Source organism: Colletes gigas, unplaced genomic scaffold (assembly GCF_013123115.1).
Source record: "Colletes gigas isolate AHSC1104 unplaced genomic scaffold, ASM1312311v1 Colletes_gigas_Sc00007, whole genome shotgun sequence".
Classification (NCBI taxonomy): domain Eukaryota; kingdom Metazoa; phylum Arthropoda; class Insecta; order Hymenoptera; family Colletidae; genus Colletes; species Colletes gigas.
The window spans coordinates 7,872,988-7,898,266 of NW_025106636.1; the positions used below are offsets into that span (position 1 = coordinate 7,872,988).

General features: G+C 42.8%; 1 protein-coding gene across 2 annotated transcripts in view; it reads left to right on the top strand.

Moving 5' to 3' along the window:
• The window catches only part of LOC122396318 (GAS2-like protein pickled eggs), a 73,566-nt gene that overhangs the window by 29,064 nt on the left and 19,223 nt on the right, over positions 1-25,279 (top strand). For both annotated transcript variants that reach the window (XM_043394607.1, XM_043394608.1), the window contains exon 3: positions 4,997-5,521. In XM_043394607.1, coding sequence (XP_043250542.1) covers positions 4,997-5,521 — 525 coding nt within the window. The remainder of the gene's footprint in view (positions 1-4,996; positions 5,522-25,279) is intronic.

A 25,279-nucleotide genomic window follows, 5' to 3' on the forward strand; every position in this document is an offset into this window, starting at 1 on the left:
ATTAATTTCAGTTCTGAGTCCTCTACGCCCGGATTAGGGCCGCGATATCGAGAAACCAAGACCGTTGCAACTCGAGTCGACGAAAACGACTGGACGATGTAATTGAAATAAATTGCAAGACCGCGATCTACGAGTGCCTTCATTCTTGACCCCGGACCGATTAATTTCTTCTTGAACGAACCCCCGAGAGCCAACGAGTCGCTTAAATTCGATCCTCATGAAATAATTGCAACTTCGAGCGGCCTTATTAAACGCGTCGTACGACCGGACTCGAACTCGGCCGCCGCCATGATTGCAATCGATAATTGCGCGCGCAAATGGGTCGACGATCGATCGATCGATTTCGGAAATTCGCGGAAGATAGCACGCGGACGGACGGAAATTAATTCGAGGAACAGTTATGCCCTATTCCAATTCTGCGCTCGGACATTGTTTTCTCTCGCAATTTCTAGTTTCGTGCCGGCTAACCGTCGAGACTTCGCCGGTGTTTGAACATTTTAGGTTAGGTTCCGCAACAGTAACTCGTCGAGCCTCGCTTCAGCATCTTGCTTGTTGTATAAATGTCATTTTTTAAATTTAACACGATGCAAAATGAGAAAATTATTTATTTTTCTTTGGGTGTCCAAAATAAGTAAACATTACGTTCCTAAATAATTTTTTGAAACAGTTCTGGTTGACCGATTGGCACCAAATTGGGAGGAAATCTTCATCACGTCTGACTCTATCACCCGTATCAAAATTTTCAAAATCCGGCGCTTTTGCTATTTTGTTTTATTTTTATAAACAAAAGATGAATCAGAAAATCGATAAACCATCTTTAAAGTGCTGTCGAAGTGTTGTTTTCCAGTATTTTCAAACAATTTTGATGTCAGCCATAGTTATAATCATACTGAATGAAATGGTGTTGGGTTTGTTCATTTTGAAGAAGCAGATCGGTTGGAATCGTGGCGTCCATGAAGGCGTGCTCACTGAAAAAGCGTGTGACGAAATTCGATAAAAGCGGCAGAGTTAAAATTTTTTGTAAATTCCCAAGACTGTAAAAAATGGACGTCTAGACTAGAATGCCCCCTTAAGGGTTCGTCGATGAGTGTGTCTCGTTTTCAGTGGACTGGCTGCACGCGCGCACGTGGAGCCCATAAGGCGATGGTATGCGAGCGGTTCCAGCCGACTCGCGCACTCGTAAAAATTCTATCTAACAGCATCCGGTCGGCCGTCCCGGCTCGATACCTCCCCGGGGATAATATAGAGATTAGGCGAATGTGTCAACGGCCTACTGTAACGAGCCAACCGTTTCGCTTCGCCCGCGCAGCTGGCGATCCAGCTATCGAATCGGGAATCGAGTAGGCGCTCCGTGTTTGTCTTTCCTCTGGGCCCAGCATTACACACGATGTCTTTTCGCCAATCGCGAATCCGCAGACAATCTACGACCTCGATTCGACGGAACAACCTGAAAACTATGACTAATCGATCCATACACGGCGTTACCACATTTTTTAAATCTAAAATTTAACAAAAAAACATTGGAAAGTGGACACTACAAACCTAACTGATCCACTCGAACTTTTTTCAATTTAGAAAACTACACTTTCCACTAGTCCACAGAGAAAAACTAAACAAGGTTTCGTCCGGACTGGACAAGAATCGTACAAGTTACACGGAAGTCACAAACCCACAGATTGTGAGTTTCATATTATTAATTAAAGAACTAAGTGGTTTAAGGATTTATAGCCCTGTATTAAACGACGAACGGATTAATTTCGAAGTCGTCGTCGTTCAGATAAATTACGACAAATAATAAAAAAAAAATTGAAGAGAATTCTTGTCGGTTCCGTGGAACGGTTAAAAGACCGGTTGCGAACGTCTTCGGGGCGACGAGCGTTGAAACTCGTAGTAGCATATCGAGACAGGAAATGAAAAATTACGGAACAATCGATCAGCGTCTGCGAGCTGACCTCTTTAACTGTTTTATCAAGTCGCCTGGTTGGATTAACAGTGCCACTGGCAGATACGCGTCGTGAACCGTGCAAACAGTACAGTCGTTGTAAAATTACATCCATAAACCGTCTATCTTTAAATTGTTACTTATCGCCTATTACATAAATTAATTCACACGCAACGACGTCGAACAAACGTCAATCGCAAAGAAAATTATACGAAGTGAACACGACGTAGTAAAAAATTATTTGTTGATGTTACACATGCGACTTTTATTCTACTAAAAAAAGCTGTTTCAAAATTGTTCTCTTCATGCGTTGAAAACCGTGAAAATTGAATGATGCAAAATCTAAAAGTCTAAGCGTGGAGTTTGACGTTAAACACGAGCGTCGAGTATGTGGTACGGTGAAAGTGAGATGAGAAGGCAATAATCCGCGTAACATTGACCTCGTAAGCGCTTGAATTAGCCAAGGAAAAAAATTAGCATTAAAATTTCGCAAGTTGCCAGCAATTAACTAGCTATTATACATCGTGTCTTTGAATTTCACCGCTCCTCTCGCTTCGGTTATTTATCGTACGGGTGATTTTCGATCGAAACAAGTGGGATTTTGTGGCAAACGCCGCCGCGGCGTACAGCTTTGCATTTGTCAAAGGCACGAGTGCCTTCTGTCGCGGTCGAAACCGCATCTGTCGATAAAAATCCAGTTCCGTTGTGGACCGAGTGTAAGATTACTCATAGTGCAGTTCAAACACGCTGCGTTAATGGAAATCTGGCGACATTGGATACTTTGTAGCCACCGTTGACCTTTCTGGCGAAATGGTCTTTTTTGTATCCAGCTTCAAAGCGATGAGTCAGAATTCAGAACCGCGACACTCGACAAGTTTTCTACGATTCATCGCATCTGTCATTATATTCTATGTATAACTGAAATTAACTCCGATTAGATTGATTCTTTAAACAAAAATAATTTACCGTATTTAAGTGAAAAGATTCTGACATTTAACGTTAATAGAATCTCTAAAATAACACTAATGCGAGATTAGTATACGTGAACAATATTCCCTCGCTTGTTGCATCAATCTGCGTTACGCATTCAAGAACGATCTATCTAAAATGCTGTTATTCGAACCTGATCTCAATTTATTTGAATGATCGTCGTTCGAAAAACAGTTCTCTATGTCCTCGATACTGCATTGAATTTTTCCGAAGCACAAAGCAGACCAGTGCCCTAGAAACGATCCAAACTGTTTATCCTGTACGGGATTATAAAACGCAGGACGAGCCCCAATCTCGGAAGGCTTGCAGATGTCCCACGAGCCCACAGAACGCAAGAATTGCCCCATTGATCAAATTCCCGTGTAAACAGCGCGTGTACACAACTCGCCGCGATAGGGTTCGAAGTGTATAAGTCAGTCCATACGGTCTCCTGTTGAGCAATAAATCAAAACGAGATTAACGGACTGAATGAAACGGCAAACACCGTGATTCATGGACGAGGATTTCTCGGCGAAATGAATTTCAGGAAACGTCTGAATTATCTCTTGAGCTCTAACGGGGACTCAAGCTCTAAAAATGATTGAATTCTTACGACATCGTTTCGATAAAAATAATTTCCTTTAGAAACAGCTGAAGATTTTTCGTAATTATATTCGTACGATCAAGGCGGATCTCGATAGACTACGGAGTCGGCAGCGCTTTGTCGGGGTTCACACGTCTTCGATCAGGGACTGTCGGCCTGTCGGGACTCCTTCCTTCGCTCGTAAACATCGTCCAAGTCTCACACATCGAAACACCCGCAAAACAGAATTATATTTATCAGCTCGTTCACTGAGAAACAATGGACGCCCTTATTCCCAGCCAACGAGCTCCGAAGAATGAGGGACCTTATGCTCGACGATGCTGTACGAAGGTCCAGAGGCGTCGACTCGCGTAATTCCACGGCGCTATCGGGTCACTTTTAATTAATCGCCCGTAGAAAAATCGTCCCCGCCGCCGTTAGTCGCTTTGGAAAATAACAGGTCCTTCGCAGCGATATTAAACGATAGACACCGTGGCAGAACCTGTTATTAGACGGAGTCGAACGGCGCGGAGTGCAGCTCCACCGCTCATTTACATCATCCCGATATCCAATTATCACGCGGTTACTTAAGCAGCCGCCAGCGTTTGCAATAAAAGTGCTGCAGCCGGGAGAGCCTCGTTGCCCGCCGAGTATTTATCGTCCGCGTAAATGTTAAACGCATTAGGACTCGCGCGCGGCGTTATTATTAATGGAACAATTAGCTTCGCGGGTGTTAAGATGCTATCGGTGTCTGTTTGACTCTTTAATCAGCGGGAGCAAACCAGCCACGCTTGCTCGACCGGTGAATGTCAGCTAAGCGGCTGCCAGAGATTTATTCCGGTCGTGTTGAATTCGTGTCTACCCGACTCGCTGTTATCGGTGATGATCTTTGGGAATTGCAACGGTAGACCATTGAATTTTTAGGATCTCTGGGTCTGGGTAGAGGTTAGGTAGCAAAGAGTACTTCGCAAGGCACTGATCAGCTTATTCTGAGTTAGTATTGAAGATGCACTTGTGGAATTTTGGAATAAAACTTCTGTTCCTGATCCACGAATTAACACAAGTGCTAGCGTGGGTACCCCTAGAATCACGATCAATGTAGACTTTGCCAAGTCATAGGGGCTGAAAGTTATAGCGAGTAGAACCCACCTAACTTTCAGAATTAAATACCTGTCCTACAGGCTGTAGCTACATTACAGGCACTTAGCGATGCTGTAAACTATGAGATAGTGACTGCAATAGAGGAAGTGGCCTTTAAAGGCTAATTAAGTTTGCGTCTAATGGAGGTCCAGACTTCCCTGGGCCCCAGACGCTTCGTGGATTCGACCAATATGAAAACATCCTCTTCGTGGTCCTACTATTCAGCGGATCTAACGATTTAAAATTTTGATAAGTGATGCAACACGTTATGAGTGTTTCTTCCCCCGATTCCTAAAAGTCCTCGCGGTGATCAGTTGGCGAATCATCCCCATCTAATTGGTACGATCTGTTTCTGATTCCAGCACTCGAATAACGTACGCAAGTCGGCGGCTGAGTATGTGGCGCGTCGTCAGGCGCGCAAAATCTCGATGACACGTTCGATAACCTCGTCGCTGGCGCTGCCGATGAGCGAGCTGAGCGACGTGGCCTTCCTGCCGAACGCGAGGGCCGGCACCTTCTTCGCCCGCGACAACGTCTCGAATTTCATCGGCTGGTGCCGCAACAGCCTGGGCATCATCGAGTGTCTGCTGTTCGAGACCGACGACCTGATAATGCGCAAGAACGAGCGCCACGTGATACTCTGCTTGCTAGAGGTGGCCAGGAGGGGTGCGAAATTCGGCATGCTGGCGCCGATGCTGGTGCAGATGGAGAGACAGATCGACAGAGAAATCGCCGCGGAGAATAAGGCGGCGAACGGTGCCCACGGGAACGGCGGGAACGAGGAAAGCGACGACGAGTACGCGGACATGCAGCAGGAGGAACCCTGCCTCATCTACGGACCCCAGCCTCAGATCGTCACCAATGACCTGAAGAGCCTCGACGAAATGGTGAGTTCATCACTTATCAAGTATACGAGTAGACCTTACACCTCAAAAATTTCAAATCGCTCTGAAAAAATTATTTTCGGTTGCGGGGGTCAATTACAAACATATACCCACGAAATCCTACGGAGTTTCGAGAAAAAAATTCTTTTCCGAAAATATGATGTGAAAAGTCATAACTCCTGAACCGATTGGAGGATTTTAATGTTTCAAAATACAAACAACGCGTATTTTGGTGACGAATATTTAGATTACGTTGGATGTTACTACTCGTATACCTCGTCTGTTTCCATCGCTTTTAGGGTCTAATTCTTGGTGGTCCGAATCAGGGGACTCCCATAGGTAAAAGAGCATTAATGTTGGATCCCAGCCAGGGCACAAGCCTTTATAAGCTCAGTTGAGGTAGTAGAGTCCAGTTGACTGGAAGTTCGCATCAGAATATAGCCTATTGGTACTTATTTCTAAGTTACAGCGCTGTGACCTGGTATTCTATTCTCGAGACTAGAGCAGTGTGACATATTCCACCGAACTGATTCAAACTACTTATACCTAGGGATTCTTATAGATGGGTAGAGCTAGGATGATCAATACCAACGTGGCCCGTGTTACTGATAGAAATCTTGATAGAGGAGCAAATATCTGCGGATGAACTAAGAAGCATCTCTTGCTTTGATCCAGAAGGAACAGACAATGCAACGCTGAAATCCTCCCCATCTTATTTGGGGCAACCTCTAACCTTTATCCAGGCTTATCACTGATCTCCGCCGCGGCCCACCGACAGAACCATGAAAAGCCACCGTAGAAAATAGAGGCTCGGACAATTCCCACGTAACAAAGTATTTACGATCGATGGTAACCCAAGTACCGATCGATTCTATTGGTCAAACAGAATGAGCAATTACGCCTGTTCAGCCCACAGTCGCATTACCGACGCCAGTGCGTAACATTTAGCAAGTGATTTAGTGCTCATTATCCATTTAGAGGCTGGAAACGCTTTGACTGGGAGCCTGTGTACCATTCGCGAACACTTTTTGCTACGTGTCATGCTAATACGATTTACGAGTCGCACGCGAAACGACCAGCTACGGAAGAGAGTTATCAAGGCAACGTTTAAACTGTCATTTCTCTTGTACCCGGTGATATTTAGAGTGCTTTTCTAGAAGTCTTAGGCCACCTGTGACGGAACTGCTCCCGCAACAACATTGGACGTGTCGGTTTTTCTCTTATTTCGTGTTTCGAGTTTCTTGTTGCATCGCCACGGGTGGCCCTGTCGCCTATGATACGATCTGGCATTCCCGAGACGAAGGAAACTATTTCGAGAACAATATTTATTTTTGTAGAATATCCAAAATTTTCAAACGCCTCGAGGCAACTCGGTGCCCGATTGGAAAGTGAATTCATAAATAGCGAGGTGTGTTAGCATCTAGATGGTAGTTTCCGTTCAAATAAATAAATTTATTCGTTGTTGATTAACAAAGGAAAAAAATGAGCCGGTTAGACGCGTAGTCCGTATGTGGCCGCCGATAAACATGAATTATGGAACCGTGAATTATTAACATTACGAAAGAGAATACATTTATCAGGAATGTTTCTTTCGCCTTTCAACGCTGAAATACGAACAACTACTCTCTTATTCCTGATCTCGTGATATTCACGGTCAGCGGGGAGTAGCGCCATAACTATACACCGATACACCTAAGGGCGCGAGTTATTTTCATAGTATGTGTATAGCAGAGGATTCTGAAAAATGAGTCGTTTTTAACGCTGACCGTAGAATCTGACGAATTAGGATAAATGCGTCTAGTAATCGTTTCCAAAGGACAACGTTATAGTCTTCTAGAATGGTACCGAAATTACAAACGTTGAGTCTACTTTTATAGGCGTTCCCATCTGGCTATTAGGCTGGCGTTACTTTGTGAAACGTTTAGGCTAAACATACCCATTAAGATCCAACATACCCCATAAGATTACTTTTAAGAACGTGCCTTATAAGGTGGCCCATAAATCGTGCTGGATGGCTGCTACCAGTTGGGGATATCTAACCAGTTATCATGCTAGGATGAAAATTGCCTGTTGGGTCGTTACCTTTATGGAAGAAAGATATTCTTGCAACTTAAACTCATAATCTGGAGCACATCCTCCGTTTCCAGGATTGTAAATAAGTGCTTGCTACCAAACGACTAGTCCACTAATGTTTAATCCCAGAATCTTATCTGTTGTTCGTACCCTTAAGCTTTAGAGTATCTTTCTGCATTTAGCCTTTGATCCTGATATCCGATTACTCCGGTTTAAACTGAAGCATGTCCCACGGAATGTACTTTTTTCACATGACTTGCCAGTTAGGTTCGTGTAAACGTCAACAGGGCCAACGGGTTCCTTCCACAGTGGACGCAAATTCAATTAGCCACTTAAGATCACCGAGGGATTAATTCCACTTTACTCTGCCGCGCTATCTCTCTTCTCTTGGGGCAAACCTTCGTTAATAAAGTCTCTGAGACAGTAACCCCAAGAGCAGAGAATTTGCGGCGAGGATGAGGTCAGGAGATTAAATTGTCGCTAGAGCCTATAGCCCTAACTCTTGGGGTATCGTTTGATATTCTTCAAAAGAGGTGATCTGGCCCTATGTAGATTGAAGTTAATTAAATCCTAGTTAGATTACCTATTACTGAGACTCAACTACCCCGAGAGTTCAAGATCGAGACTTTCGGTAGGTGGAAACCTGATGAAACTGAACCCTTGCGCAAGCATGTCGGATATGCACCGATTGAAAATCGTTTTGGATCGGATTTCGACACCATCTCGGCGATGAAAAATCTTGGACCGCCCTTAGGCAAATCCCGACTCTCGGGGCTGAGCGTAGGTGCACGTGAGATTTATCTGTGCAACGGTCGCGTGTACTCGTTCGCCGGCGCGTTCGAAATCTCGTCGAGGGAAAATGTTCTGGAATTCTTGAATACATTGACGGGGAACCGCGTTGTGATAACGTCGCGAGCCGTGGTGTACGCCGAGAAGAGAATTTCTGGTTCGTGAAATGCCGCGTTGCGCGTGGATCGTCGTTGTTCTACACGTGTCGAGGCTGGCTCCGCGGAAAAAACCTCGACTCGAGGTGTGCTTTCGAACGTTTCAGCGTGGAACTAACGGCGTCTCGCCGCTTTGACACGGCTGAAAGGCCCGTGCTTTCGAAAGCGACAAGAAACGCTCGTTAATCCGTTCCATTGGAACGAATGCGCCTTCGATTTTTTGATTTTATCACGGCTGCGCGGGACTTCACCGCGTTGAAGGGATCGGGTTCACTGTTCCAGGCGGCAAACTCAATTTAAATAGACGCGAATCGATACGTTATGATATCGATGAAACGAAAACAAGTTTGGTCCAATCGAATATCTTCATTGTCTACGTTTGGGATCACTGAGATTGAGGATTTTAGAGATTCGTTACGGATTTGATTATATTCTAGGCCCTACGTAGATGGGATTTGATCGGGTTTCTGTTAGATCGATCAGTTTAGCGAGTTTGGTTGTGAAAGGGTTGAAGGAGCACAGAACCAGAGTAGGAAAGCTACAGAGTTCGGAATTTGAGGCGATATACACACAGTGGTATGCAAATAGTTCGCGATCAGATACCTTCTCAGGCATATCTTAAGGCTTGATAAGTTTCTCACGGATAGGAAAAATGCTGAGTTTTCCCATAGATACGGCCGCAATCAGGCCAGAAGATTAAAATAACAAAGCTGTCCCATTTCCTCGCATCCTTTGTGCAGTTATTCGCGGTATGCTCTTTAAAACACGCATAGGCATCCGAGGGATTTACCCACTCGTTGTGCGAATATAGCCGGCCCCTGACTACTCGCGGCTGAACGAGAAGAGCAATCCGCTGATACACGCTCGCAGGAATTCATGCGGATGAAATACTGGCGCCGAGATATCCGACACTCCGCGTAACGGGTCTCGGTTTTGTAAAGAGAAACGTTTGTTCAACTTGGGAAGAGACCTGTATTATCTAGCGTGCACAATAGGTTCCGTGACTACGGCTTACCAAACTTTTGGATCCTCTGTCGCCTCCATTTTATTTCTTCGATATTCACGATACCCGTCTTGGGCGATGATTAAAATTTACTTTCTAGCATTATCCCGCCTGTGAGGGATCTAGAATATACCTGGGATTTCGATAGAAGACGTACAAAATTTTGGAAAAGATGTACTAAAAATTAGTATTATCAGAAACTTGGTTGGTGCGGTGTTAAGTCCTGGTCAAAAATGTTGACTATAACGCGGCGTCGTTCCTATTGGAACGGGTCGTCCGCGATCACACGGTTGTTTAGCGAATTTACATGCGAGAGAATGCCACGCGTTGCGGGAAACGGTTTCTTATGGACGCGGAGGATCATATACGGAATCGCAGCTGCGTTCAGAACGTCCAGCCGGCGCGATTTATCCCCGGCACGATTGCGTATGAATACAAACAGGCGCGCGGCGGTGGCAGTGTCACCGCAACGCGTTCCATAAAGGGCAGAACGAAAGGGAAATCTGTACAGGTCGATCGGTTCCGCGGCGAACTTCCAACGGTCCACGTGTTTCTGTCTCCCCCCGGTGGGAGTCGTGTATGGGTAATTAAATTCAGCGTTGCGGGTCACAGACGTCGGTAAAGGTGTTTTTTTTTCTCCCTGCCTAACAGGAACACGCTTATTTGCGAAAGTATTCGCCTATTGTGGAGGGTGTCGTCGAACAGAAAGACACTTGCTGGATTTGGTCTTTGTAACAGAGAACTTAACTGTGGATAGGAAAGGTCCTACACACCTGGGGATTGAGCATCAAATGGACGATCGTTTCGGTACATCCAACTGATGGAAATAGCATTTTTTATATTATTAATGGTACTGTCGTGAGAATATCGCCAATAGATTGGCGAGGCTTTGCTGATTAAAATGAATCCAAACACGCCTATATTCGGACTATTTTCAGTTTTACGTAATTCAAGATTTTTCAAAAATAATTTGGGTTGGGTTTGAGATGAAAATGATGCGAATATGGTCGTGTTTGGGCTCGTTTTCATCGGGAGAACCTCGTCGATCGAGTGAGAGTATTTTTATGAAGATACAATGACAAATATGCACATTTTGCATCCTGCATAAGTTAAATAGTTTTTCAGTGAATGTTTCCCTTCGTTAGTCTATCCTCTAAATATCGTATAACTTCCACCAACGAGGGTAGTATTAACCCTGAAACAGTAGGGTCTGATGTTTGAACTGAAGGGTATAATTGGGGAGGTTTGACCAATATGGACCTCATTCAAACAGTTAACTGGAACAATTCATGCCTTATTTAATAAGTGGCTGTGTATTAGATAACATTAAGGCTAAATTAATTTATTATGAACCACCAAATAGATTGCTAAACAATAAATATTGAATCTGGAACTTACTGCAAAACAATTTTCTGATCAAGTAGTATTATACTTCAGAAATATTCAGCATGAAACGCGGAGTGATCATAATATCGTAAAACTGCGTAATGATCGTAAACATTAACGCGTAAAACACGAATAAAAAACGTTAATGAAGCCGAACCACTTACGTAACTCATAAATACGCAGAATGTGTACCGATATTGCAATTGAATATTATTCTACCGCGAGTTGAATAATTGGCTGTAATTTAGACCTAATGATCTCGCTGATTTGTTAATGGATTAAGTGCAAGCAAATATCGAGGCACAAAAAATTCTGAGACCGTTTGTAAGTCCATCAAGTCGCGAATAAATTATCCGTTTCGAATTGTGTGGATAAAATCGAAGAGTAATTAAATCTCCTCTGCGATAATATCGTTTATCTATATTTTCTTTCGTTACGTTATAACAAAGATACTTTTGTTTATAGTGTACGTCAGATAACAAATATTTTTATTTTGAAAACAAAGATACGTTTGTTCAGATCAATTTTTTTCTCAACGTTCGATGAATTATTATCGCTCTGTACGTAGAAATTTCGAGCCGGCACGGATGTTTGTACGGTTTCCTTAAGATATTTAAGGGTTTCTTCAGTCCTAACGGTGCAATGCAATCGGAAATCGCGCTCGAGAAGGAAGTCGAACGCGTATCGCTTCTAGTATCGATTAGAAAAATGGTTGACAAGCTCCCTTATCTTATCCCGGACACGGTAAAACACGATGCGTTGGTTCGAGTTACGGTGAATCATTGGAATTGCCGAAGTCGAGGCTCTAGAATCACCGGACAACAAACTGAGCTCGCGAACGTGACTTTGAACACGAGCTTGTAGAATTTCCGGTTGTTTCGGTTAATGATGATGACCCTATTCAAGATAGCCGAACACAATATTCTACGAAACAGAAAACTAATTAATATTAGCTTTTCGTTGTTTGCTGAATAAATGCCCTTTGTTGGGCCAGTGAAAAAAAGATTAAATTTGTCAAAAACTGTTGATGGGGATTGAGGTTGTGCAGAGAGCTTCCGGACAAGCGAGTTCAGAAAGCCGCGAGGAAGAAATCAATTCGTCTAGACGTTCTTCCGTTGTATTCACGTGCCTATGGAGATTCCCATGATGATAACAAGCATGGTGGCTTCTCCAGCGAAGCTTCCAGGGTGGTCTCCGCAGGCCCATGTCGGCCGGAGCTTTGCCTCGCAAGCGCCGAAAGCTCGTATTGATCGCCGTTAGCCCATTTCGTATCAAGTTCAAGCGCAAAGTCCTCGAACTTTCCACGAAGGACGAATACCTTTTTCCTTGAGGATATCGGCGATTTTTATTGGCCGAGACTTGCCCTCTAAGGGGGAACAAGGATAGCAAATCCTTTGCTTTTTTAAAGAAATAATCAGACGTTGAAAACGTGAAGTTTACAGAAATGTTTATAATTATCAAACATCGTACTACGATATTAGACAATTATTATATATTCTTGGTCGTCGTTTGTTTCATTAGATGAAAATAATATCAGAGTAATTTCAATGGTTGGACCATTAACTGCTTCCAAATCTAACTTGAAATTTTCACAGTGCATCAGAGAATTAATTCCAATTATCTGTTTGCAAGAATTACTAATCAAAGTTATTTTTTCAATTAGTAGAATTGAATGGATAATAGATTCGTGTCACCCAGTATGCAATAATTGTCTGGTTTGTTGATCGATCTGTTTTCCGAGACCTAGATCCCTTCGTTATCAGCTGTCGAAAATCAGGACACAGATATGCTGCAATCCCTATTTTGTATATTTATTTTATTTTCGTCCTTTTCGATAACGATAAACCTCGACCCCATCTTCGAATCTTTTCTTATTTGGAGATGCCTCATTGTCGGAGAAAAAATATTTACTCAACCTCTCTCCGATACTTTTCTGCGGATATTTGGCCTACACTTCATTTCCGGCGATAAGTATGCGCGTGTGCTTGCACACCTACACCGAAACTCGTCGATATTCCCAAAGAAATTTCTCGCTCGACAGAAATCTCAATATACAATATTTCGGTGAATATTTACTTCCACGCATCCTCGATATTTTCCTTTTTTTAAAATCGGAATTGTTCGAACGCGATCCTCTTTATTTTTAGTGCCACCAATTTACGAGTTCCTGTCATTTCTATTTTTCAAATAAATTTCTTTTTTGGACGTATCAATACTATTATGATTTTCTAAAAAATAATACAACAAAGTATTTTTGACTGTGACGGTTAGCAAATTTCCCCATTAAGTTTTCTAAATATAATGAAACGGACGGATTTCTGAGTAGCGTTGTTAACAGTGACGTATCCTGTATTCTGAAAAGACGTATGATTCATTTAGACCCATCTTCATGGCGTCTAAACTTAGCGACCATTCTATATTTGCGCATTGCGGCGTTATCGTAAATATGAATCTTATTAGCTTTTTAGTCATCGAGCAAATCTTGCTTCCTATCTTTCCAAATGTTCTGATAGCTATTTGGAACACTAAAATCGTAACAATGTTCTAGTAATGGACACATTCAATCTCTATCAAAGATCAAATATCAACAAATGCTTATTTAAAATTACCTAATTGTTGTTTTTATTCGTATTTATTTGTACAGACGTCTTGATTTAATGTCTGAAACTCGCGACTGTTCGAGAATTCGGTAGACCCGACTTTTCGGATGTTTCGAATTCTCTGTTAGTATTTGAACATTCAAAATTTTTAATTTAACTAACACCACCATCGAATTAAAATATTCCTAACTTAAAAGGTTCATATCCGCGTGAAAAAAATTGAAAAGTCTTCGCTTACATCGGGGATCGCATTAGTGCAAAATCTAGGTCGTTCGTACTCGCGCGCAAGACGAGTATACTCGTCATTACTCACCGTTAATTACTCGCGAGCAGGGGACGGTGTCGATCAAGGAATTCCTAGCTTAGAGGTTAGTTCGCCGCGGGAAAAGTTCTGGCTTTGGAAACGTCGACGAATATTGAATTTTGGGTCAACAACTTGAAACACTTGCTCTTGAAACTAATGGAATCTTTGAGATCTGTGAAACGTTTAAATTCTTTTTCGTCGCATCGGGCACCAAGCTATTCGTTTCTGGAAGTGTCGGAATTATCCTGTTCTCTACAGAGAAAAGTTGTATGGTTGCACCTGGTGTAACAGTCAATAGTCATATTTTATTAAACATTGCAAAAATACGAAAATTGGAGCCAAAAATCGAGACACTGCGTGGAGGCACAGAGCTCAACGCCTCGATGGAAGCGTGTCCCTGCGACTCGGCGTTGAAAGTCGCCGACTTCGAGCCGATAAACAGTGATTAGCTAAGACTCAGACCGCAGCCAGACCTTGCACGGATCGGTAGCCTTCTCTCCTCTCGCTATCTCGGGCTAATTGCACGTAATAACTAACGCGCCGTCAAGACTTCAGCGCCATTTATGGCAGTTTCGCGGACGCATGACCGAGCTTCTCTCTCTCTTGGCTGGTTCCTTTTTCATTTTTCTTTTTTCATTCCGCGAGGAATGGAAGCCGATCGACAGAAACCTCAGCCGCGAGGACGACGGGAACCCCCGGGTTCGCGATACGGATATGCCCCTTTTCTGTTTGATGGCACTTTTTCCTTCCATTGTCCGACGCCGGATCAATTGTTTGAAGTTTACGACTCCTAGTTCGTGCTCCTCTGTTTTCGTCTAGACAATAGAACTTCATCTTCTTGGCGAGGCAGAACTCTACCGAGCAGGATTCCGGTTTAGGTTACAAAACAGCGATTCGTCGAGCCTCGCTGTTTCGCCTTGCTCTCTCCGCCATGACGAGTTTTCATGCGCTATGAATTTGTACATTTTTGTTTCTCATCGCCGCGGAGAAAGTTTTTTTCTCTCCATAAATCGGTGGCTTAATATACAAGACGATATATCCTGCGAGATCTTTTATCCGTTCGCTCTGCCAAATTTCGAAACTTTCTCGTTTATTTGGACCTTGTCGATCAAATCTATCTCGCGAGATTCACTTCTGTTTTTACAATTACTCGAACCGCGCGAGTGTTAAATAGATTCGAATTCCCCACCGTCTTGCGCGTCTGCACGCCGCCACAGCGTGTGTTCATCGCGGAAAGTCGACGTCTGATTCGTTACCTTTGCAGTCACCGTGAAATTAAACTCGATTTCCCTGTCAACGCTCGACAATCACCGTGCAGGCAGGGGGATCAAAGAAAAATTCAGACGACCGCCCCAGTAACCCCCATGCCCGTGGCCCTCGAGCACTCGAGGGTCCTGGAGCGGAATTGACGCCGTTGGCACCTTTCGTGCCGGTCGATCGCAACATCTAGGTTATTCCAATAAAGTGCACTCGAAGTGCTTCTAAACGGCTTTGATTGCCGAAGCAGCACGACGACGAAGGGTGCGGTGACCAGAAATCAGATTTCACTCTTCGACGATCGATGAACGAAAGCGTTCTACGTCGAACTTTATCGAATTACGGCGATTCCCGCTTTCGAGCGACCGGGGTCCGCCGATTCGCTTGAAAGCGGGCCATGTCACGATTTTTGCCTACAGCTCGACGAAACGCTAACTTTATTATAAGAGAAACTAAAGCTGGACGTCCCCGAAGGAAGGCTCTAAGCCTTGCTTAGGTCATGGTGGGACATGTGATGACTTCGACAGCGTAGGGCCATAAATTCAAGGCCCTCGCGGACATTGCAGTGTGCCTCAAAAAGCCCTTTCTTTTGAAAAGGGAAAGGCAGTTTTCGCTAACCGTCGTGTTGGTGAAAAACCCTCAGCAATCGTGTTCACATTTGTATTCTCTTTTAGAATACATTCTCACATTTATTGTGGTGTATTTTAGGATGAAATTCCTATTTTCACTAGCCTTCCATTGTATGAATTTTGCTTTGCATTCAAATTAAATAACAAATGGCTGGACAAGCATAGCTTTTAAATGGCCACATAAGAAAGTCTAGTTAATAAAATTCACATCTTCACGCGGGAAGTAATGCATTGAATTGCCCTTTATTTTGGAGTTCGAGTTGAATTTTTATTTCGCAAAGAGAACGGCAGAGAAAACATCGAAATAACCTCGGAGCGTTTTACATAGTCGTTCGATGCTTCTCAAGAAATGTTTATCCGATTGTTCTCGCTGCTATTTTTAGGCGTCTCCAGCCACTCGATTAAATTCGAATCACGATTCGGTCACAATGAAAAAGGAGAGGCGCGAATAAAATAAACGACGGTTCTCGATAAAGGGCGTGACAAATGCCATTCTTGGCAGGGGCCATTTTCGGCGAGCTTACATTGCGCTTTCGGTTATAGAATATCAAGAAGGATTCGTTTATTTGCTGTATCTCTGGTTTCATTTTCGAAAAGGAGAATTTGCATTAAGAAACGTGAGAATTTAGTGGGAAAACTCTTCCCTCGTTTAAAAGTCTGTAGCCTGCGTTGTAATTAATATTAAATAGCTTATACTGTCCATTAAAACATAAAGAACAATCAAATAAAATTTCATTTGGATTAGACAGATGTAGCAAGAATTATAGAGAGATTACAAACACCCAGACATCGAATTTTTTATCCATAATACCAGAGAACAGTATATATAAATATAAAAAATTTACCACCGACGTATAATGTGCTTTTGATCATAATTTACATCTGGTCATATTTCCAAAAAAACTATTTCGTACAGTAATTTTTCAATAATAATGATTTTAATGACGTGGTGATCGAGCAAAATCGATCGATGCAGCAAGTAATATGTTATAAACGTGAAAGTTACTAGCGACATCTCAGAATAATTTATGTAAATTTGTTAAGATCCAACCGCGGACGTAAATCTTACTTTACAACCTTAATTTGAAGCCTTAAAACATCAGCAACGATTTGCCTTCGACAGAGTCGCGTTCGTTGCGCAATGCCCCTCGAAACCTCTTTATTATTACATAACTCATTTTTTTACGTCACTGAATAATTTCAGTAATATTCTAGTGGGTAGATCGAGACTCAAGATCGCGCTCTTTGATACGCAAAGGTCACTGACCCCGAACACGACGATAAATTGTTACGAGCCCCACGTCCGAAAATCACCATTCGAATCCCCTTCATCGATACACGTATTGAAAAGTTATGAAAAACGTAAAACATTTTTGTCATTATCCCGAAACACTTGAATACATTTTCTGCATGTAAACAAATATATTCCTACAGCGATTATTACTTCAAATTAAATTTGTTTGTCCGTCGAGAATGATTCCTTAAATTTGAACTAACATTTGTAAGTAATGATTTGGCCGTCCAGTGTGTAAGAAAAGCCTCGAGCAACGAGACACGCTCGGAATTGTTTTCTGGTATTCTTGAAGAACGCGGAAATTCGACGTCTTCGAGACGCGCGATCGGAAACGAAACGCAGACGGGGCAAATATGGGTGGACGCAACGAACAGCTGAGGTCGGAGCTCACGGGACGTTGCGCCGCGACGTATTGATTGCAGAGACGCCGGCGCCGCGACGCTGGGCCTCCGCCATAAAAGCTGCGCCACGAGCCGTCGTGTTTGCGGGAATTCACCTGTCGTGTGAACACGCCGATACCAAAATCATTGTCGAACGATAAAATTAAAATAACGTCGAACATTCATAAACTACATAACAATAACAATAATAATAAATTGTTATTTCGATACAGTGATGCACGAACAAAAGGATTAACGTGTTTAGTGGAGGAGACGAATTAATTCGTCATTTATAGTCGTGTATTATTATTTACAGTGACTGTTAGAGTTGAATCGCGACAATTGGAGAGATTAGGTGTTTTTAGACGGTCGAAGAACCGAGTAGTCGCCTCCAAGTACGTTGAGTACGACCGTGAGATGAAGAAATCCCACTAGTTATAGTGATATTACTGTATAGGTTGTTACTAGTCTAACCTGGTCACGATACAACGAGAAAAAATAGACATAAAAACTTATGGACGGTATGCATTATGAGATAAACATCCTATGAATCTGCAATATGATTCGACGTCTGATTACAACCTTTCCATTTCTACTTAATCTGCACAAACTGCTTCAAATCTCGAACGTCTTCAGAAACATTGGCACATACGTAGTTAAAAATTTTTTTTATCGATTGTTGCGTGCATGCAATCACGAAAATTGCGGATGAATATTTATTACTAGTAGGAAAAGTCACTGTTGGTGCGTCAATGAAAATTCCGATACAAATATTCACTTAATTTCACAGCTGTGTTAATAATAGCCCGTAGTCGAAGCATATCGATTCACGAGAAAAGCATGAATGAAACCTTCGAGGAAACTTGGTCGAACGTATTCCACATTAGCTGTAACTATACCTCTGTCACGGTATGCAGATTTAATTGTCCCGTACATGAGAGAAAAAAATAGTAATTGGCAACGGTTCCATTTACCGACGTGGAGACATTTTGCACAATTTATTCGAGATACTTCGTCAAACAAAAAACAAAAGAATCGTCAATAAACTGATCCAGAACATCATCAAACATTAATAAACATCAACAAACCATAGGGGGAGTTCAATTTTGATCTGTAACAATAAACACAAGAATTTTACAATATCTTTTTCCTGCATCTTTTGATTCAGAACACCTTCAAACATTGTCAAACATAAAACAACCAGATGAGGTCTAATTTGGACGTATTTTTGTATGAAACTACGATTGCAAGGGGTCAGATTAGAATAATCTCGAGTTTCGGGATAACGATCGATGACGTAGAACACGTTCGAACATAAGTTCTCGCGCAAAAATGTTGCATTTCGAGAAAAAAAGACGAACGAAAGTAAGAATTCGCGAGCAGCGACTCGTTACGAATTCATTGCGGCATTAATTCCAGATGCACGACGAGCGAAAATGAACACCGAGACGTCGTTTCGCGATCGAATCGTACTCGGTATCGCTTTATAGCCGTGTCTTTCGAATTGATGCTCGTTCGGTCGCGCGCCATTTAGAACTGTCGTGTTAGTGCGTATCGTAATAGCGCGCTTTTAAAATCGATCTATTATACAACAACCGATGGTACGAAAACGTTTTCCAGCGATTTGCATCTCTATCGTGGTCGCCATTACCATTAGCTGGACACGACGTTCGAAGAAAATCAGGGAAAAAATCCAATTGCCTTATGCATATTCCGTGTCGCGCCAGATAGGTGCGCATAGATTAGCCGCAGAATCGGGCTTAATATACAGGGTGTTTCTTTATCGGTCGGACCTACTTCAGGAATCAATTCACCACTCACGGAGCCGAGCACTAGAGATAAAAATAATTGATGCAAACGCCTGACCTATTCGATCTTTACGTCCAGTTCCAGCCATTTTTATGGTCGATCAAGTTGTATCTGTCTAGATAAACTCCTCGAAATGATCGTCGTCGATCTCGGAGCTAGCCTGTAAACGGTTCACCATTGATCTTCCTACCAAGAAATTTCAATTAGAATCGCACGTAGTGAGCGCAGAACAGTTTCTGACTTACGGTTGGACGTTATCAACCTTCCCCGGATAACTGAAACATTGACGACCAGATTTTTTGAACTTAATTTTGTGATGGAACCTATTAGTATAGTATTTGTGTAAGTTCTGAAGAATAACGAAGTTCATTCGAGTTCGAAGTACAGTAGTGCCTCGCTTGTTGCATAAATTTGCGTTATGGATACTTGCAACGGAATCACCCCTATGACTCTTTACGTTTCTTTTAAATAGAACTGTTTTCAAGCCTAAAATTAGGGAATAACAAAGGAAGCCAAAGACTTGATGAAGAGTCAGTCATGAAAACGTATTGATGAACTCTTTTCACTTAATACGCTTTGGACTGTCGAGTAGGCTGTGGTTCGAACGACCTCCATTGTGAGGAATCGATCCATCGTCAATCATCGAGTGGAATGCACGGACAAGTGCTCTGTGAGTGTTTTTTTTTCAGTGAGTTTGCTTTTACGACTTCCGTATAACCGGGGAATCGAGGTTCTGCGAATTGCTTGGACGGACAGACGACGACAGTGCGTGTACACAGATTTTATTTGTTCTTTCGTGTCTAGACATTGAATTTTTTACTCGCCACAGACATATTGATACACCGTTTAAGTCAATAAACATCCCGGTATTCTTTCAACATTTTTTTTTTGCGTTAAACACCACACAGAACCAGTACCATAAATAACTGTACCGATTTTTAAAAAATATACTTATCCCACTGGTTACCTCGATAAGTGCAAACACTTGCGTGCAATAATCGGGGCACTACTGTACGCGACGGATCTTCTTCAGACTTCGCGTATCTAATTTGACTGCAAACATGACATTTCTGTTTGACAAGCCTGTTGGAGCCCCTTTCCGATCGTCTCGTCGTCCAATAACCCCATGTTTCTCGCGAACAACGAACAGAAATAATATATCCTCCAGCATCCATAATCGAGAGATCCCCAGCATCGATGGCCGATTTTTCGCTCGGAATCGATCGCTCGAGGCGCGCCTCGAACGGCGGTTCTTTGATTTAGAAGCAACGAGCCGGTCAGAAAGGGGGGGGGGGCGGTGGGGGGGCTTCCTCGTCGCCTCTTTTTCCCGCCGCGGCGTTTTTTCTGGCCGGCGAGCGAGCAAGAAGGCCGCGCGGACAATGCGCGTACACGCTGAAAGAACGTAGCTGCTTACTAATTAGGGCCGGTGCATTGATAAATCGGGCCGATTATTAAAAGTCGTACGGACACGAAGGCGTGGCCCGCCCACACCGACCCTTTTCTTCTTTCCCGTTCGCCGACGTCCTTCTTTTTGTTATCCTGCCAGGCCTTGTGGTTTTGCGGCTAGCAAAAATCGGACAAGCGGAACGGGGAAACGATCGTTGTTATTTTTTTGCGAAAAATTGAAAAATGACCTCTGCTTTGTCGCGTCGGGTAGGCCACCTGGGGTGGCGGACCTTTTTATTGCGATTCCATCGATCGCTTCTGACGGAAGCATCGAATTCAACGTTGATTAAAAATGGAGATCCTAGATTTTAAAATATATTTGGTATCTGTTAGTGGAGTTAAAAGTTTAAAGGGCTGTGACCCTTCGCTTTAAGGATGAACTTAATTTTCCAGAGTATATACCAAGCATTTGCATCGAGACTTGCGCCAACTTGATCATCGAAATAAGTACCCACGAATTCCAAATACTGACAGTAGTCAACTGCCAACAAGCCTCGATAGTTGATTCCTCAGGAAGGACCTAGCAGAAGCTGGTCGATGTCTGATGAATATCAAGGAACGGTGAAGTTGGAAAAGGAATGAGAGAAGAAAAAGACAGTAACTGCTTTGGATCTCGAGACCTTTGATAATAGGTCGATATATTTATAAAAATGGTGGACTTGGTAGAGAGGAAGGTTCGATTGGTTGGACCCCTGGTGGCGAGTACGATGGGTACCGTTACAGATGGTTTAACCGAAGATAGGGTCATGTCCCCGGGGGTGTTCATAGTCAGTAAGAAGAACTCGAGAGTAAACTTCCTTCCAGTCGACGCACATTAGGGGCAAGTGGGTCTCTCAAACCCGTTCCTTTTCGAGAGGGCTAATTATTCCGTGTTTAAAAACTCGGTACTGGTGGAGTCAGGGGGTAGATCGCGTTTCCAGTCCTTCCATACCCAGGAAGTCATAAGCTTATATTACCGTGGGTACTCTTAGAGCGCTGGGACGGTGAACTCGCTGCTCGGTTTAAAGATTAAGGGTCACATCCCTGGGGGGCGTTATATTACATTCCAGCAGTAAGAATGATCCGGGAGTGTCTCACAGGATTATTGGACCTAGTTATTTCGAATCCACGGCTGCTCGATATTTATAGGTACTCCTGGGCACAGTGGTGCTGAACTACGCACAGTTTGAAGATTATATTCGTAGACTGGAGACAGAGTTAGGGTGGTGGGCTGTAGACCCCAAAAGGTACCAAGCTCTTGGAGGATTTACGACCAGCCAAAGAGCTCCTGGGCTTCTGGTTACGTTTGTACAGCCACGAGGACCGTGTAAACTGACCGATAGGTCGTCGAGAACACTCGCAGAGACCGCAGATAAGACGTTGAGGACCCGCGGGGGCGGTCAGCCGACTGAAAAAGCCGTAACTGGCCGACCAATGAGCAGACTTTCGTCATCCTCGGTGGCAATGCACGGGAATCGGGTCGGTCGGGGTAAAGCAGCGACTGGACGTTTTTATCAAAAAAGTTTCAGAGGGAGAGACACACAGAAGTATCACCCTTTGTGCGGAGGGCGAACTGGAACAAAGATTTTTACCGCTCCGTATCCGAGCCAGTTGTTTCGTTTTTAGTCTCGGCGTCTTGAAGGAGCTGAAATGAGAAAAAAATGGGTCACTAGTAACAATGTGGAACGTCGTAGAGTCTGCTACATAGCTACCTTGGGAGATATCGCCTACGCAGAGATACTCTTCGATTCTGGCACGGCACACGCTGTTTCGCAAGGATTTGTCAGTTCATTCTCTTGGAAGACTTTGGGAGAGTGTGGCTTAACCCCTTCAGAGCCATCTTATTCTGTTTCAGCTACCTTTAGGATAACTATTTGGGAATCCAGGGGTCTAGAAATCTGAGAAATCAATCAGATTAGTTGTTCGAGAACCTAGATGTCTTGAATCCTGACGATTTTAGAATTGTAATATCAATAAGAGTCATCCCAACACTGACCTTTGGGAAAGGATAACCAGTAGTTCAATTAAAATGGAGATCCTAAGTTCTGACGCAGTAAAAAACCACTTTGTTTACTCCATGGTTTATTGTTTCGTGCGCTTAGTTAAATGCGAATTTACTTATATCAATAAAGTCACGGGAAAAAAATCGACAAGTCATTTTTTTATTCCCACGTGTTCGATGCACGAACAAAAACTCGTTAACCTCGCGTGTCTGCCAATGCAAATTATTTAAGATAGCTCTTTCTATATTTAATTGTTGAAAAACATTTTAACTTCCACCGAATATAATCGTAATTCACTTTAACGACTTTCCTGACAACTTTACGAATTTGTTTTCGCCGCTTTTGTGGAAATTATTCGTGACCGGTCAGAGTCGAAGACTTAATAACTTCTCATGGTCAGGTTTTCGACTTTCTTTTTGTACCACAAATCATCCTTTCCCGGTCTCAGAATAAATTACGCTTCAACTCGTAGAACAGTATACGATATTCGTTTCACATTCTACTTTATAGAGTTTTTGCCTAGGGAAAGATATTCTGTTCGTTCGCGATTCTCTTTAAATAATTTTGTTCAGGTGTCTAATGGCGCTTCTACGTTCGTATAAATATGAATAAGTATATTATTTATCGCTGTCCCGCCTTTCACCTTCGATGAATTTCATTTTTCCATCTGCTGGGATCAAAATCGTACCGTGAAACTCTATAATGAAATTAATTGCACCTTACGAGCGACGTATTTATTGGGCAATTAACGTCATCGTTTAGAACTGGACATGCAATGATCGTGTGTTGCAGATTTCTTCGCCAGTGACTTTCAACTTCTCTTCTTCGGTGAAAGAAAGCAAGAGTACCTACTTTTTCCAAAAAATATTCCCTGCAGTTGTTTTCTTTTCACAAGAAAATAGAGCACCATCAAAACGAATTAGAAATTAGCTTTTTATTTATATTTAAAATTTCTGTTATTTGCAAGACTTGTCATTTTATTTTCCGGAAAGGAATGGGAAGATCAAAAGAGAAGATCAAAGATCTTACTACTGGAAATTGAATTATGATTTAATTTTAAATGTAACGATCCCATTTACGATTCCTATTGCCTTTCGAATTCCTAAAATGGCTGCCGGGATTGGTTGGGAGACTCTGCCATAATTGAAACTCTGCATCGAGCGGCGTTCCTTCGATACATCGAGGTGAAATGTTTACTACATCCGCCTAATTGATGTACTTGTTTATTGGTCACAATGTGGTAGCAGATTGCCGAATGATTGCGATTATTCAACGATATTGCTTCTGCTGCAAAACCCTCGAGAAATATCTTCAACTATGAATATAGACTAATTTAATAAATTTCCTAAACTAAACAACTTCTTGAAGACTTAATTGAAATCTAAAATTAGGCAAATAGACTATCAAAATATGTATTATTCTACGTTTCTTATGAAAGATATTTTACTGGGAGATTCGCGACCGTTTGAAGAATTTACCGAGGGCTGCTACAGCGATCGATAGATCTAAACGACTCCGTGGTATCTTGGGCTCGCTATTCGCGGGATCGAAAAAGGATTTCAAGAGTCATCGATCCTAAACACTTCCTCGGGGACTTTCATTTCCCCGGAAAAGACGCGACGCTCGTGCAGCGCGACTCATTTTCATGATCAAGATTCCACGGTGAATCGCAATCACGGAACTATGGATCGTTCTCTCCTCTTCCCACGAGCTTCCCCCGCGCGGGGATCATCCTGGGAAGATCGGCTGCCGGCGATAGCGACGAGATAGCGATCAGGATCTCGACCAGAGGTTCCATCACTTTCTCTGCCGTTTGTACAGCGTGTTAATAAATGCCAGGGACAATTTTTCACCGACCGGTCTATCATTTGGCGCGGAACAACGTTCCATTTGAATTCGGATGCCTGCCACCCTGAGAAATTCAGTCGAAACCGCTTTAGAAGTCCAAACTATGATCACGTTAGACTGGGGAACCGATAGGTCGCATCAGCAACCCATTTATGGACGATTGCATGTCGACGATAATCGTTGTAGGATTATTCTCTGACGAAGGACAATGTTTCTATTCATACTTAAGTGTTTAGTAACCTTCACTTAGGACGATTACCTGAAAACATCATCGTAATCGTGCCAGGGCTGACCTTTGGTTAAGGATAACGAGTTAATTCATTGAAATAGAGTCTGACAGTCTAAACTTCAATCCTATTAGAGTCAGGCATCAACTGGGGATGCCTGGAATCCTATTCCGGACAGATTTCAATCAATAATAGTAGTTGCTCCTCTTTGGTAAAGAATAGGGGTTGGCTCAGTTAGATAACAGCTTGGGAACCTGGAGATTTAAACTTCAATCATAGCAGAGTAAAACTTCAATTGGCCAGGTCAGATGTCTTATTGTAGACAGGTCTATTTACTGATGAAGGATGAAAACTATAGGTGTCTCGAATCCTGATGAACCAGGCCACTATGTAGGTAGATCTCTTCTCATGGATAGTTTTACGTCAACAGTAATCATGACAGGGTCCTTTGATGAAGAATAACGAGCAGCTCAATTAGGATAGAGGCTAGGAACGTAGGGGACTAGACTAGTTCAATTGACTAGATTAAGAATCCTTTGTACACAAAGTCCATGATTCCTAATATAATAGATCAGCTAG